The 15,905-nt window shown below is 35.7% G+C and overlaps 1 protein-coding gene across 1 annotated transcript; it reads right to left on the bottom strand.

Annotated features, from left to right (window-relative positions):
* Positions 1–360: 360 nt before the first annotated feature.
* On the bottom strand, positions 361–1,311 carry LOC127221970 (olfactory receptor 4C15). Its single transcript, XM_051183901.1, has one exon. It carries the CDS (start codon positions 1,294–1,296, stop codon positions 361–363), a length of 936 nt encoding a protein of 311 aa, XP_051039858.1. The 5' UTR covers positions 1,297–1,311.
* Between the last annotated feature and the right edge of the window lie 14,594 nt (positions 1,312–15,905).

Raw genomic sequence — 15,905 nt, 5'->3', positions numbered from 1 at the left:
GTGTTTGTGTCTTTGTGCCAACATGTGGGTACTATAAAAATGTGTGTTAACATGTGAGGTGGAAGGTTTTATGTTTCTGCACATGAATATAGAGACAAACAGAAGGTTTATATAAATCCATAGTTCTATACCTAATTTCCTTCAGACAAGTCACTACTGAATCTTGAACACACTGACTCTCTATTAGATGAACAGCTCACTGAGTCTGAAATTCACCTATTCCATCTTTATTAGCACCAAGATAAAGGTTACCTGATGCACCTGACTTCTGAATTGGGTGCTCGGATTCAACTTCTCATGTGTATATAGAAAGTTCTTTTCTCCACTGAACCATCTCCCCAGCAGGAAGAATGTAATATTTTAATATTTATGGGAAGCCACTATCAATCTCCTACACACTTTCTTGAAGGCATTCTTCATTTCCTTATTTCTGAAGGTGTAAACCATAGGATTAAGTAATGGTGTCAAAACAGAAGCAAATATAAGTGTGTTTTTCTCAAAGGAAAATGCAGATGAAGGCCGTGCATATATTAATATGCATGGGACAAAGAACAAAATCACAACAGTAATATGGGATCCACAAGTGGAGAGAGCTTTACTTCGTCCTTCAGAGCTGTGACCTCTTAGAGAGAAGAGGATAACACCATAGGAAACAATCAACAATGACAAGATTATGATGCAGAAAGAACCACTGTTAGCAAAGACCAAAATGACAAAAATGTGTGTGTCAGTGCAGGCAAGCTGCAGTAATGGAAATAAGTCACATATGAAATGATCAATAAAATTAGGTCCACAGAAGGGCAGCTGCAAAGTGAAGATAACTTGTGTGATAGAATGTAAGAATCCCCCTGTCCAGGCCAACCCTATAAGAGTGCCACAGAGCCTCCGGGTCATGATGGAACTGTAGTGAAGGGGCTTGCAAATGGCCACATAACGGTCATAAGCCATGGCTGTCAAAACAATCACCTCCACTCCTGCAAAGAAGTGGCTAGTAAACAATTGTGTCATGCAACATTCAAATGAAATGGTCTTCCTCTCATAGAAGAAGTCTATGATCATCTTGGGTGTGACAGTAGTAGAAGTGCATGCATCCAGTAATGACAGAAATGCCAAGAAGAAATACATGGGGGATCCCAGAAGTGTGGGGCTATAGATGATTGTCACCACAATTATCATGTTACCCCCAATTGTTGCAATATAGACCAACAAAAATAGAACAAATAATATTTTCTCAACTTTGGGGTTTTGGGAAAGCCCCATTAGTATGAACTCAGTGACAAAGCTCTGGTTTTGCATGATTCTCAAGAAAATGTTGAATGAAAAATACGTTCATGAAATCTGAAATAATGTGAAAAAAGGCTTTTTATTGCAATTGAGAACATATTAGAAATTTTGGAAGAGTATCATTTTATAACACTTAGAATTGTGGCTGAAATCTAAGGGACTTCCGACAGTGAAACCAGGAAGCATTAAAGGACTTTGGGAGCATGTTCTCCATGGAGGGATACTCCCTTAACCTAGAGGCAGGAGGGAGGGTCTAGACCCTACTCCAAATGACTTGACAGATTTTGTTGATCCCTCCTGGAAGGTATCACTCTCCCTGTGGAGTTGGGGGGTAATGAGATGGGGGAAGGGTGGGGGGCATGGGAGGGGGAACTGGGAGTCATATATATATATATATATATATATATATATATATATATATATATATATATGCCAAAAAAAATAAAAAAAAAAGAATTGTGGCCGAGCTCCTGGAACCCAGTTGCAGAAAAGGAGGAGTGATGAGCATAGGGGGACAAACCCACAGAATCAGCTGACTTGAACAAGGGAGAGCTCATGGACTCCAGTCTGATAGCTGAGAAACCAACATAGGACTGACCCAGACCCCTGAATATGGTTGTTATTTAGGAGGACTAAGCAATCTATGGAGACTCTGGTAGTGGATCAGAATTTATCCCTAGTATCCTAATGAACTTTTGGAGCCCATCCCACATAGAGGAATATGAAATCAGCCTAGGACACATGGGGGAGAGCCTGGGCTTTGCTCCAAGTGATAAGACAGACATTGAAGATTCCTCATGGAAGGAATCAACCTCCCTGGGGAGCAGAAGGGGAATGGTATGGAGGCTAGGGAGAGGGGGGCAGGGGAGGAAGGGAGGGTGAGGAAACTGGGATTGAGTGTAAAACAAGCTTGTTTCAAATTTAAATTATCAAAGGGGAAAAAAAAGAATTGTGGTAGAGATAAAATTTTAAATGCTTTAAAATAGCTACATTTTAAATATTGGCAACTGAAATATCTCCCTGTGCTAGATAAATGAGGAATAATTTCAATTTGTATGGTCACCTTTAAACAATCTATAGGGAATTTTTAGGGTGAAACAAAAAAGCTAGTTGAAATTACTTTCTTGATCTTATCAAAGGTTAGGTTAAGTAATTATGTTTGACAACTGCATTATAAGCAGTTTGTAATGATTAATTGGCACACCATCTCATCTATGACATCAATAAAGACGCAAAATACATTTTGGGAGCAATTGAAAATCCTGGCTACTTAAAAAGTTTAAGTGTACAAAACTTATTGGAACTTCAAATTAATTAATCAATTCATCCTGGAACAAAAAATTCATTGAGAAAAGCACAACTCTGAACATGATGCATCAGTCGAAAGTGTTGAAAATTCACTTTTAACTGAATATTTTAAAGTGTGAGCAGATTTTTTTAATTATGTTGCTGCCATGACAGCTAAATAAAATTAATATGAAAACAGTAACAAAGACAAACTAACCAAAAATAGCTACTGCTTAAGACACCTAGTCAATAGTATGAGGTAAAAGTTATTGATTCTATTTTATTATACTAAAGTTATAAATAAAAAGGTAGATATCAAGCAAAAAAAGAAGATTAACCTGTGGTTTTTGAAGACATAGGCTTGAATTTATGAGATCTCCAAAAATAATCTCAGCAGACTGATGATGGTAATTTATTTTCTCAGTAGAACTTCAGAATAGTTGCTGCCACATACTTTCAGTAAAGTGGAATGAATCCTATTATGTGGTTCATGTGTTAATGAGGTGTTTTGATTAAGGAAAGAGAGAAAACAATTAATAATCAAAAGCAGTTGATCAATCAATCAATTTCATGTGAAAACTAGTAGTAACACATAGCCGAAGAAGAAAAATTACTTGTTGAATATAATTTAGACCCTTGAGACTCAATTATTTGCCAATTCTTTATACAATACAACCTTCCCAAGAAAACGTAATTCTCTGAGATAAACAGTTTAAAATTCATATGAACTTGGTATAAGACATGTTCAGAAACAGCTTACCTGTGCTTCTCCAAGGATTATAGTGTTAAAATTGAAAATCTCAAAATGTTACTCCTGCTAATTGCCAATGGACGATTAATTTTTAATGCCAGCAACTTTACCCATGAAAGCTTCCATGAATTACCTAAGTAAATATTCTAGCTCTTGAATTCCTTTTCTCCAGATAATGTCAGCTTCATAAGATACCTATAGTTTTCTGTTAAGGTCTTCATCTGTTTCAAGGAGATATTTCTTTGATGAAGGATGAGACCTGTAATGATCTATAGGTATAAGGACAAATTTTATGTAGTTAGGAAAAGTGGTGCTTATTAGCTAGGTTCTGGTACCTAGCATGATTTCTCTCTGTAAGATTGTAAGATCTGATGGAATTTGAAGTTTTCTGTGAGATTTCATCTCCCAGTAATATCAGGAAGCTACAACTGTGGAGTCTCATCAACATATTAAGGCTTTCAAACCAATTCACAGTGAGTTCTGTTTCTCACAGTCTATTTGGACAAAGAAAAACAAAATGAGTGTGAAACTCCAAGAAAAACAAAACCTAATAATACTAACTTCAAGTGTAAGTAAATCTCTTTATGTTCTAGCTGGGATGCCCATTTATATCAAACAAAATGACATTATCATTTTTTACAGTAAAGCAAGTTCCTTCATTTGTGTTAAAATATCCATACTGGAGACTATACTCTTATCACGATTTATGATCAAAAGTGTTATGATTTTATATAGTACAGAAGACCTAAGAAAAGCTGTAGCCTTAACTGAATTATTTGACATAAGGACAGTATTGAAAAGAAATCTAAATATGAATAGAATCTGTTATTTGGATGAGACAAAGTTTCTGTATATTTTTCATTATCTTGACAAACAAATGCATGCATAGTTAAGCAGTACGGTAATATGAAATTAATGTATGTCACTGATATCCTGGAATCTCTGGTTCTACTTTCTTTTGTTAATGTAAAATTGGAGTAAATAAATGTTAAATACAAAACACTGTTTATACCTATAAAATTTGAATAAAAATACATTTTAAAGTAACAAAACAGCTTTATATATAATAATAAATTTTGTAATTGAATGCACTACCATACTTTAAAATTCATGTTTCATGAAAACCAAGTGGCTAGTTCTTATTTTAGTAGGGTTCACAAAGATCTAAAGTAGCAAAGATTGTACTCAAACTCACCATGTAGGCTAGGATGACTTAGAACTCATGATTTTCCTGCCTTCACCTCCAAATCCTGGGATTATAAATTTATGCTAGCACACTCAGTCAAACTCATATTTTTAATCATATTCTGCAAACAGTATTTCAAAAGGAACTTGTAAATAGTGAGGTCCACATTATTTAAACAATGTCTGCGCATCTAAACTGAGATTAAAAGTTGAATCAGTCAAAATAAAAATATCTTGTTATGATCATATTTTAAAGGGCATTCAATTACAATGACTACTTCAGTCGTGTAATTGCTCTCAGAATATTTAAAAAGTAATATTATAAATCTAAGCATGTTCCTATGCTTGATGTATCACTCTAGACCCAAAACTTATTATAAAAGTAAGATGAGGGAATATTACAACAGAATATAATGTAGTATCTAAAATATTGGAAAATGAGAAATAACTAAAATATCCTCAAAGAATATGAGCAATTACAAATTAATGTGACATGATACTATAAATTCACTAATAATATGAATAAATCAGAGATGAAGCAATGCAATTGTTAAACAGAAGAAAGATAAATGTTAATTTATAAATATTTTAAATATATTCTATAACCTAGAAGAAAACCTAAAAGTATAGACTTTATTTGTAACAAACATGTTATTTTTAACAAATCATTTAAAACTAAATGCCAAGATTAAAAAACACAAAATCAAATTTCTTTAAATTTCTGAAAATATTTGAGGATTGCATTCATTCACCAAACTACCAAAAATGGAACAAATGAGCTCACTTAAATTATCTTCCATTGATTATTTTGATTTGTTATTATTTTTATATGAATGGCCAAATGGTAGACTTTTCACCCTTCCAATGTTCTTGGTTTAAAATCCTTATTCCCATATAGACACCAACCCATTTTCTCTATATTTATCTATAAATATTCCATTACCTTTTTGCTCAAACAGCCATATGTTTTAAAATGATAGACTTGTTCCTGACATGGCTGAATCTTCACAACAGAAATTATATATATAGCCACTGGCCCCAAAGAGGTGACCTTGCAACATAAACATAGGAAGACACTAGATCCACATCTTCTTTGCCCATTATTTTATTCACATAAATTTTAGCAGCAAAGTTAATTAGAATACAAATTTACCTGCAGATAATAGGATGTCTTAATTAACTGTGACATGATATAGCTCTCAAAGCTTTCAGAGAGATGAGTAGCAAGCATCAATGTACACATTTGCATTCAAATATAATAAATACAAAATACTGATATAACGAATAACAAACTATAATCAAGTAATAAATTATATATATTTTAATTGTTCCATATATTAAAATTCATAATGCCATAATATTTTATTTGAAATTATTGTTTACTAGTAAAAGATTTATTTTCTGTTTTTATAGCTAAGAAAATTCCTTTTTATAATCCTGTAGGAAGTATATCCACTTCAGATTCTTTTTCTCTCCCAAGCTTATGTCCTTAATTATCTCAATTTGTATTGTTGTAGAGTCTCTGAAATGAAGGTGAAAGAACTATTCTCTTGTTTTAATATTTTCTACTTGATAAGTATTATTTTGATGATTCAGTTCACATTCAAAGAGAGATGAAGCCAATATATTAGCATTGAAGTCATTCAGAATTTCATTTAGTGTGTTTGTTTTTGTTTGTTTACACATTTGAAGGGGATTCTAAAGCTTAGTGGAAATAAAGTGGACAAGATTAAATCAGAATAATTTCCTCTGTGCCTTGAGCCATAAATTGAGCATTACTGTCCTCCCTATGCTGTGTTAAACTCTGTTTATGAAAATATAGAGCATCTTTATTCACTATCAATAACTGTAAAATATATAGGTGTGTTCCAATGACCATGTTCCAACATGAACATTCTTTAAAAAATCTAAAATATTACCAGCTTTAAACCCAAAGGTTATAGTTATGATTTTTTATACATAAATTAACTTGTATTTAGAAAAAACAAGAATTGTTGGAGAAAAAAATAAGACTTGTGCTGTATTGCCAAACCGTTTGGTTCCAAACTGAAGATTAAACATTAAAAATTTATTTAATACTATTAAACTTGCGAAATATATATTCAGAATGAAATAGATAGGACATCCTTGGGCAGGGGAAGGATGTAAAGAAAGAAGGAAGAAAAGGTGGAAGGAAAAAATGGGTGAGAGAGGAAGGGATAGAGGGTGGGAAGGAGTTTGCACTATAACAACAGATAATTGAGCCCTGTGGCCTGTGGACACTTGAACAATTCTTGTGAAGTGCTAATCTACCATCTCCTCATGTATTTTTCATTTACTTGTGAAGCATTGACTTTAATAATACAATTTCTATAAAGTTAAGCAATCCAAGCACCAGGGTTTTTTTTTTTTTTTTTTTTTTTTGTTTCCTACTTCCAAGAATAGTTATGAAGTTAATGGTTCAGGATTATACTAAATGTTAAATTTTATCACAATTTAAAAATTGTCCAAGAAAATGAAAAACAAAGTACCTCACCATGTGTAAATTGTGTGAAAAGTTTAGATAGCCATTCACCCTTTATATCTGTGGACAAGCATCCGTTCAGTGGTGATGAAGTTTCTGTGCTTCTCTTTAGGTTTTCCTTTCACATCTAAATGAAAGCAGAAGAGTATCTTAAAAAAATGAAGGTGGAAAATTTACCTCTATTTCTTGAGTCTGTGTTCATCATGGTTGCTGAACAAAACAACACTGAAGGATCCAAAAATCCTGCTTGACTGCACCTCGAATTTAAAAACGTTTCTCTGAGACATCATGAGTCTGTGAAACTAATTTGTAGTCCCCTCAGGTTTGTAACATGTCTAGTCCCATGAGAATCCAACACACCGTGTATATAACTATTCACTTAATTGTGTATTTATAGTTCTTCTATGTGCATGCAAAATTATGTTATGGTTTTATTTAATTTCAGGGGTATTCCGTTAGATAAATGATTTCGCATGTCATAATCTTAATAAATGGCACATTATTTTATAAAAGGTGGAATGCATTATCTGTGAAGATTTTAGATAAAATGCTTTCTGTCACAATAAAGATATATGAAAATATGCAGATCTGGAGCTTGCCCTCCCCTCATCCTTGGCCCTGCTGGGCTCTCTGCTTGAGGTGAGTATTTGGCCTTCTTGGATCCAACAACCCCACCTTCTCCTTGGAATTTCCTGGGTCAGCTCTGTGCATAGTGAACCTGCCCCTCCACATGGGACCATCTGGAGCCTGCCCTCACCTGACCCTTTGCTCCACTTTGCTCTCTAATTAAGGTGAGTCTGGGTCCAGCTTAGGTAAAACCTCCTCATCCTTTCCTTGAAACTTCCTGGGTGAGCTCTGTATCTTGACCCCCCTGTGCTTTCTGTTTGAGTGGTCCCTCACTGTCATGCAGGACTATATGGAGATTGCCCTCCCCTTATCCTTGGCACTGCTGTGTACTCTGATTGAGATGCCTCAAAGAGAGCTTTGCTATTCCAGAGTTATTGACATAGAGGTCCTGACCCACCTATACCAACCAGGAGAGAAGAAGTGAGAAAGAGAGAGAGAGAGAGAGAGAGAGAGAGAGAGAGAGAGAGACAGACAGAGAGAGACAGAGAGAGAACCCCACCAGCATCCACTAGAAGAAAAGATGGGAAGACAGCATTGCAAGAAAACATTCAACAATAGAAAGACCAATATGGCACCACCAGAATCTAGGGACTCTACACCAAATAGACTGAACACACCAAAACAGATGATGAAAAAGAGAATGACCTAAAAATACAACATCATGAAAATGATGGTGGTACTCAAAAATGATATGAGGAAAATTCTTTTTAAAAAAAAAAAATCCTGGTTCCATTGTTAGAGATCCCTTCGACTGACCAGACCTTCTGAGACCCATGTTCAGGAGGTCTCAGTTGGTCCAATGCTGGATTCCAAGCTATCAGTCTGGGGGTCCATTAGCTTCTCCTTGTTCATATCAGCTATCTTTGTGGGTTTCTGTAGCCTGATCTCATACTCCCACTCTACATCTGGATTCCAGATGGGCAGAGTTTTTAGTTGTGGTGTCTGCTTCTGTTTCCATTAGCTACTAGATGAGGGCTCTGTGATGGTGGATAAGTTAGTCATCAATCTCATTATCAGGGAAGGACATTTGTGGTTGGGGTCAGTCTTATACATTTCTGGACATTTCTCTAGAGTCAGTTTTCTCTTCAAACCTATAATGTCTCCCTTTTTTGTGGTCTCTAACTCTCTCTATCTCTTTTTTCTTCTCCCTTCTATTCTCCCCTGATTCAATCTTCCTAGTCCCACTTGCTTTCCTCTTCTCCCCTTCTTTTTATCCTAGCTCCCTCTCCACTCACTGCCCCCCCAATATGCTCAGGAGATCTTGTTCCTTTACCTTTCTGTGAGGGACCTTGCATGAATCTCTTAGGTCCCTCCTTGTATTCTAGTTTCTTTGGTGGTATAAATTATAGGCTGGTGATCCTTTGCTCTATGTCTAAAATCCATATATGAGTGAGGACATGCCATGTTCCTCTTTTTTGTAACTGGATTGCCTCATTCAGGATGACTTTTTCAAGTTCCATCCATTTGCCTGTGAATTTCAAGATTCTATTGTTTTTTTCCCCCCACAGAGTAGTGTTCCATTGTGTAAATGTGCCACATCTTATTTATCCATTCTTCAATTGAGGGGCATTAAGGTTGCTTCCAGGTTCTTGATATTACAAATAATGCTGCTATGAACATAGTTGAACAGATGTCTTTTGTTGCATCCCTGGTGCACAAAAGGACTTTAGGAGCACATTCCCTATGGAAGGATACTCCCTTAATGTAGAGGCAGGAGGGAGGACCTAGTCCCCACTCCAAATGACTTGACAGATTTTGTTGATCCCTTCTGGAAGGCATCACCCTACCTGTGGAGTGGGGGGGGTGGGATGGGCTGGTGGTTGGAGGCATGGGAGTGTGGGAGAGATGGAAGGAAGGAGGGATGGAGGGAGAGGGGACTGGGATCAATATGTAATATAAAAAATAAATAAATTTTAAAAATGGAATGAAAAAACAAGTAAAAAATTAGAAGAAATAGAGGAAAAGACAAACCAAAAATGCAAGAAATCAACAAATCTCTTAAAGAAAGCAAGAAATAGCCAAGAAAAAAAAAACAATAAAAACAAATGAGGGAAACAATTCAAACAGTTAAAGACCTGAAAACTGAAATAGAGACAATAAAAAGTCACAAACTGAGGGAATGCTGGAAATAGAAAAGCTGAGTAAATGATCAGGAACTACAATGCAAGCATAACTAACAGAATATAAGAGATCAAAAAGAGTATCTCAAGTGCTGAAGATAAACTAGAGGAAACAGATCCATTGATCAAAGAAAAATCTAAATCCAACAAATCATTAACACAAATATAAAAAAAATGGAGGATAATCACACTAGAGAATTAACAGTACAATTAAAAGCTCTAGAACAGAAAGAAGCAAACTCACCCCGGAGGAGTAGAGTACAGGAATTAATCAGTTTGAGGGATGAAATCAATAAAGTAGAAACTAGGAAAACAATACAAAAAAATGGAACAAACAGTTGATTCTTTGAGAAAATCAACAAGATACACAAACCTTTATCCAAACTAACCAAAAAGCAGAGATAGAACAATCAAATTACCAATATTAGAAATGAAAAGGGGGGCATAATAACAGACACTGAGGAAATCCAGAGACTCTTCATATCATACTTTCAAAAACCTGTACTCCACAAAATTCAAAAATTCAAAAACAATGAACAAATTTCTGGGTATTTACCACTTACCAAATTAAATCAAGCATTTTAAATAGACTTAAAACCCCTAATGAAATAGAAGCAGTCATCAAAAGTCACCCCCCCCCCCAAAAAAAAGCCCAGGGTCAGATGGCCAGATGGCTCCAGTGCAAAGTTCTACCAAAAAATTACAAGAAGAGCTAATACCAATACTTCTTGAATTGTTCCACACAATAGAAGCAGAAGATTCATTGCCAACCTCTTTTTCTGAGGCTACAATTACTTTGGAACCCAAGACACACAAAGACATGACTAAGAAAGAGAACACCAGACCAATATCTCTCATGGACATTGATGAAAACATACTCAATAAAATATTGGCAAATGAAATCCAAGAATACATCAGAGAAATCATCTACCATGACCAAGTAAGTGTCATCCCAGGGGTTTAGGGACAGTACAACATATGAAAATCTGTCAGTGTAATCCACCATATAAACAAACTGAAAAAGGAAAAAACATAAGATCATCTCACTAAATGCTAAAAAGCCTTTCTCAAAATCCAACCCCTCTTTTATGATAATGGCCCTGGATAAATCAGGAACAACAGGAACATATCTAAATATAATAAAAGCAATATTGAGTAAACCAATGGCCAACATCAAACTAAATGGAGAGAAACTCAATGTGATTCCTCTAAAATCAGGAATAAGACAATATAATCCACTCTTTCCATATAAGACAACTAAAGGAGATCAGAGGATAAAAATGGGAAAGGAGAAGTCAAACTATCATTATTTGCAGATGATATGATAATTTACATACGTGACCCAAAAAAAAAAAAAAAAAAAAAAAAAAAAAAAACTCTACCAAGGAACTCCTACAGCTGATAAACACCTTCAGCAAAGTGGCAGGATACAAGATTAACTCAAAAAAACCAGAAGCCCTCCTATAAACAGTCATAAAAAGGCTGAGAAAGAAATCAGAGATACATCACCCTTTACAATAGCCACACACACACAAAAAAAATCTTGGGTAACACTAACCAAACAAGTGAAAGACCTGTATAGCAAGAACTATGAGTCTCTCAAGAAAGAAATTAAAGATGATACCAGAAAATTGAAAGATCTCTCATGTTCATGGATTGGCAGGATCAACATAATATAAATGGTAATCGTGCCATAAACAAACTACAGATTCAATGCAATCCCCATCAAAATCCCAGCACAATTATTCACAGACCTTGACAGGACAATATTCAACTTTATATGGAAAAATAAAAGACCCAGGATGGTCAAAACATCCATGTACAATAAAGGAACTTCAGGAGGTATCACCATCCCTGACTTCAAGCTCTACTATAGAGATATAGTCCTGAAAACAGCTTGGTATTTGCACAAAAATAGAGAGGTAGACCAATGGAATCAACTTGAAAACCCTGATATTAGCCCAACATATATGAACACCTGTCATTTGACAAAGCAGCTAAAATTATAAAATGGACAAAAGAAAGCATCTTCAACAAATGGTGCTGGCACAACTGGATGCTTGTGTATAGAAGATTTCACATATATTGTGTCCATATCCATGAACAAAACTTAAGTCTAAATGGATCAAAGACCTCAACATAAATCCAACTACATTGAATCTCTTAGAAGAGATAGTGGGAGGTGCCCTTGAACAAATTGGTACAGAAGACTTCTTTCTGAACATAATACCAATAGCACAGACACTGAGATCTTCAATTAATAAATGGGATCTCCCATAACTGTGAAGATTCTTTAAGGCAAATGACATAGTCAACAAGACAAAATGGCTGCCCACAGAATGGGAAAAGATCTTCACCAATCCTACATCTGACAGAGGGCTGATCTCCAAAATATACAAATAACTCAAGGAGCCAGTCATAAAAATACCAAATACACCAATTAAAAAGTGGGGTACAGGACTAAACAGAGAATTTTCAATAGATGAATCTAAAAATCTCTGAAAGACACTTAAAGTGTACAACTTCCTTAGCCATCAGGGAAATTCAAATCAAAACAACTCTGAGGTATCCTCTTACTCCTTTCAGAATGGCTAAAAACACAAATATCAATGAAAGTTTTTGCTGGAGAGAAAGTTCAGGAAGAGGTACTCTCCTCCACTACCTGTTGGAGTACAAACTCGTACATCCACTTTGGAAATCAGAATGGTGGTTCATCAGTGAAATAGTAGTCTATCACAAGATACAGCAATTCTATTCTTAGGCATATACCCAAAAGATGTACATTCACATAACAAAGACATCTGTTCAACTATGTCCATAGTTGCAATATTTGTAATAGCCAGAACCTGGAAGCAACCTAGATGCCCCTCAACTGAAGTATGAATTAAGAGAATGTGGTAAATTTATACAATAGAGTATTACTCTATTGGGAAAAAAGGAAAGTATCTTGGAATTCGCAGGCAAATGATTGGAACTAGAAGAAACCATACTGAGTGAAATAACCCAGTCACAAAAAATATGAACATGGCATGTACTCACTCATATATGGATTTAGATATAGAGCAAATGATCACCAGCCTACACTCCACAGTGCCAGAAAAACTAGGAAACATGTTCCCTCACTGAAGAGGAGTGGGACAAGAAACAGCTGGGGGAGGGGGAGAAGTTAGGAGAAAGTGTGAGGGAGAAAAGGAGGGGAGAGGAGAACATGAGGGAGCATTAAAATTGAGTTGCAGGAAACAGAAAAGAACAAGAAAAGAGATACCAAAATTGAGGGAGCCATTATAGGTTTAAAGAGAAATCTCACAGTAGTGAAATGTCCAAAGACAAACTAACAATTTAAGCAATAGTGGAAAGGCTACATTAAATTCCCTTCCCTGATAATGATATTAATGCCACCATATGTATCATCCTAGAGCCCTCATCCAGTAGCTGATGGAAGCAGAAGCAGACACCCACAGATGAATACTGAGCCTAACTCCTGGAATCCAGTTCCAGTAAGGAACAGTAGTGAGCAAAGGGGTAAAGAACAGGCAGAGAAACCAACAGAAATAGCTGACCTGAACAAGGAGAGCTCTTGGACTCCAGACTGATATCTGGGAAACAGCATGAGGCTGACCCAGAACCCCTGAATATGGGCCTCAGTTAGGAGGCCTTGTAAGTATTTGGTACCTCTGATAATGGAACCAGGATGTATCCCTAGTGCAGGAATGGACTCTAGCAGCCCATTCCCCCACAGAAGTGTACTCCCATAGCCTAGAGACACAGGGGAGTGCTTAGGTCCTACCTCAAATGATTGACAGACTTTGATGATCCCCCATTGAAGGCCTCTCCCTTCTTGGGGAGTGGATAGGGGGTGGGATGTGGGGAGCCTGTGAGGGGGTATTAGAGGATGGGAAGTAGAGGGAACTGAGATCAATATGTAAAGTAAGAAAAATATTAAAAATAAAAGAAATTCTGTGTAAAGAGGAAGAAAATATGCATTATTTGTGAAAACTATCAAGGTCTTCACTAAAGAAAAACATTTCATATATAAAATATGAGATGTATACATTACATTGATAGGAATATTTATTTCATCTAAGAGTATTTCCGTTGTCTTTTATTTAATTTTGAAAATTTTATGCATGTGTATAATGTATTATAATCACAGTGACCATCTATAATGACTTCTCCTTCAATCTTCCAGATCCCCTTTTCATTATCAACTACTCCTTATATTTATGGCTTTTTATCTTAGTTATTGAATTTATAGTTGCATATTTGAGCACAGATAGATAGTTACTTAATAGATCATGAACTCACCTATGCCTACATAGCCTAAGATATGTCTTGCCACCTTTAACTGTCATAGCTCCTAGGAAGTGGTAGGGTCTCATGAACCAACTTTTTTTTTCTTAATCATGATGTTGAAGTGCCTAGTCTTATACAAGTTTTATTCAGATATCCATGGTTGGTGGATTTCTTTTTCATGATTCATTGGTCATGACATATCCACCAGAGAACATATCATAACGCATTTCTCTATTCTCCAGGTCTTACATTTTATTCTGTCTTCTCCTTTGAGATACTTCCTGGTGTTTGAAGAAAATATTGTAGTTGTCCCATTAAGGGATGAATATTGATTATTTTCTTATTCACAGTATTTTTGTGAGTTACAAGTCTCTCCATTAACCTCTGTCTACATCAAAAAAAAAAGCTTTTCTCTCTCTTCATAGTTGACAGTTCAAATAGTTTATGGTGAAAATATGATCATATAAGAGGCAAATTGACACTTTGCTCACTTATAAAGAAAAAAAAAGATTCTTTCCTAGAGTCTATGTCATAGACTAAGCATTCCCATGTCAGAAGTGATATCTGAGGTGAAACACAGGAACGACAGGACTAAAGCACAGTGAGAGTTTATAAGCGTGAACAGCAAATCCTGTAGCTCCATGTGCTCTAGCATCTATAGCATTCAATGCATCATCTGACTTCTGCGGCCAATAGCAAGCAACCTCTCCCATGAGTTGGCTCTAATATTTGCAGAGAGTATCAGGAGAATGTCCTATGGCTCTGGCATTTATGATAGTCCTGGATTTTCACTTCATCTTGGGCTTCCCTTTTATAGCTTCAAGCAGTCACTTTCTGTGACTCTATAAGCAATCCAGCGCTGATATACATGGTTTAACTTCAGCTTCTCTGGAAAATGATGGAGCACCTTTCTACAACCCTCTTCTTATACCCTTCATTCCTATAAAGCCAGTCCCACAAAGAAAATGTTGATGTGGCAACCTAGTGTGACACTGACTGCAGTTTTCTTATCTTTCTTATTATAATCCTAGAGAACATATTCCCTAGGCAGATGTTTTCAGGGAGTACTGAATTTCTTCTGCTTTTCCTTCTGATTCACCCTCAGTTAATATTAGATTTTTACTTCAGATAAGTTCACATTTTACAATTTGGACCCCTTTGGTGATTGGGTCTCATTTTTGGATCATGCTGGCTATTACTATGGTGCAACATAAAGTGTTTCATTTTTGATAATTACTTTTGTTTTCTAGCACACATCTATTCTTCAAGACTAAAATTGCTGGAATTCTTTTCCCCATAACAAACCACTTGTATGTCTATTGTGATTTGACATATATATCATAACACACACACATATGCACACGCACACACACATCCACACACAAACACACACACACACACACACACACACACACATATATATATATATATATATATATATATGTATATTTCTGTGGCATAACCGTATCTGATGTGAATGGCAAAAGCCATAATGCAAGCAAAGCTCTTTGACAAAGATGTTTGAGAAGGCTCTAGATTCTTAAAACTTGAGTTATAGATTTAAGGAATAAAAATGATATATGTTTATCAATCATGTCAAACTTGAAGGAAAATGATTGTAAAAGCTAATTCTGTTCTGTTGTAGTTCATCAATGATGACTAAAAGATATGCAAGAGGAAGTAAAACACATGTCCAAAAACCAAAAATGATATGATCTATGATTCGGAACAACATGAATCTATCTTTGCTTACTAAGTTCTGTATAAATAAGGAAGCACTCTAACTACTAGTCAGTGAGGCTGCAAGATTCTCCTGATCATCATGGCCTGGATTACTCCATTCCTCACGTGCTCC

The sequence above is a fragment of the Phodopus roborovskii genome, unplaced genomic scaffold, assembly GCF_943737965.1.
Source record: "Phodopus roborovskii unplaced genomic scaffold, PHOROB, whole genome shotgun sequence".
Classification (NCBI taxonomy): domain Eukaryota; kingdom Metazoa; phylum Chordata; class Mammalia; order Rodentia; family Cricetidae; genus Phodopus; species Phodopus roborovskii.
The sequence above is the reverse complement of the archived record's forward strand: the minus strand, read 5'-3'. Positions and strand labels throughout refer to the sequence as shown.

Coding starts and splice junctions, on each gene's coding strand:
- LOC127221970 (XM_051183901.1), bottom strand. CDS start 1,296: ATGCAAAACCAGAGCTTTGTCACTGAGTTCATACTAATGGGGCTTTCC.